The sequence below is a fragment of the Camelina sativa genome, chromosome 10 (assembly GCF_000633955.1).
Source record: "Camelina sativa cultivar DH55 chromosome 10, Cs, whole genome shotgun sequence".
NCBI lineage: Eukaryota > Viridiplantae > Streptophyta > Magnoliopsida > Brassicales > Brassicaceae > Camelina > Camelina sativa.
The window spans coordinates 6,498,354-6,499,585 of record NC_025694.1 but is presented as its reverse complement, the minus strand read 5'-3'; the positions used below and the strand labels follow the sequence as shown (position 1 = coordinate 6,499,585).

Below are 1,232 nucleotides of genomic sequence, written 5' to 3'. Positions count from 1 at the left end.
CAGTTTGTTCCTGGTCTCGACAAAGGCAAAGGGATGTATTTCTTGTTCATCAAGTCCGAATCCAAGACACCTGGAGGCCTCCCTGCTCGTCCTGTCTTAACCAGCTACTACAAATCTTCCCATTTCAAAGAAAGACCTTACGACCCTTACACCACCTACACTAGCCCCAACGAGACCATCCTTTGCCCTGACTCTTACCAGAGCATGTATTCTCAGATGCTCTGTGGCTTATGCCAACACCAGGAGGTTCTTCGAGTCGGAGCTGTCTTCGCCTCTGGATTCATCAGAGCCATCAAGTTTCTTGAGAAGCACTGGACCGAGTTGGTCCGTGACATCAGAACCGGTACTCTAAGTGCCCTGATCACCGATCCTTCAGTGCGTGAGGCTGTCGCCAAGATCCTTAAACCTAGCCCAAAGCTCGCTGATTTCGTGGAATTTGAGTGCAAGAAATCGTCTTGGCAAGGGATTATCACAAGGCTGTGGCCTAACACAAAGTATGTGGATGTGATCGTGACTGGGACAATGTCTCAGTACATTCCAACTTTGGATTACTACAGCAACGGCTTGCCTCTTGTCTGCACAATGTATGCTTCTTCCGAGTGTTACTTTGGTGTGAACCTCAGGCCACTCTGCAAACCCAGCGAAGTCTCTTACACGCTCATACCAACCATGGCTTACTTCGAGTTCTTGCCTGTTCATAGAAACAACGGTGTGACTAACTCAATCAACCTTCCTAAAGCACTCACTGAGAAAGAGCAACAAGAGCTTGTTGATCTAGTTGATGTTAAGCTCGGTCAGGAGTATGAGCTTGTCGTCACCACTTACGCCGGTAAGAAATAAACGACGATTGATCTAATATTAAAAAGATTAAAAATGTCAAGAGTCTAATCTAAGTTTTGTGATTTTGTTGCAGGCCTTTGCAGATACAGAGTTGGTGATTTGTTGCGAGTGACTGGTTTCAAGAACAAAGCGCCTCAATTCAGTTTCATATGTCGCAAGAATGTGGTCTTGAGCATAGATTCCGACAAGACCGACGAGGTTGAGCTTCAGAACGCGGTCAAGAACGCAGTGACACACCTCGTCCCATTCGATGCCTCACTCTCTGAGTACACAAGCTATGCAGACACAAGTTCTATCCCCGGTCATTATGTCCTGTTTTGGGAACTATGTTTGGATGGAAACACACCGATCCCTCCTTCGGTCTTTGAGGATTGCTGCTTAACCGTAGAAGA

General features: G+C 46.7%; 1 protein-coding gene across 1 annotated transcript in view; it reads left to right on the top strand.

Annotated features, from left to right (window-relative positions):
• The window catches only part of LOC104717511 (indole-3-acetic acid-amido synthetase GH3.5-like), a 3,849-nt gene that overhangs the window by 1,270 nt on the left and 1,347 nt on the right, over positions 1-1,232 (top strand). The window contains exon 2 of the mRNA XM_010435087.2: positions 1-829. Within this exon, the coding sequence (XP_010433389.2) occupies positions 1-829 (829 nt within the window). The remainder of the gene's footprint in view (positions 830-1,232) is intronic.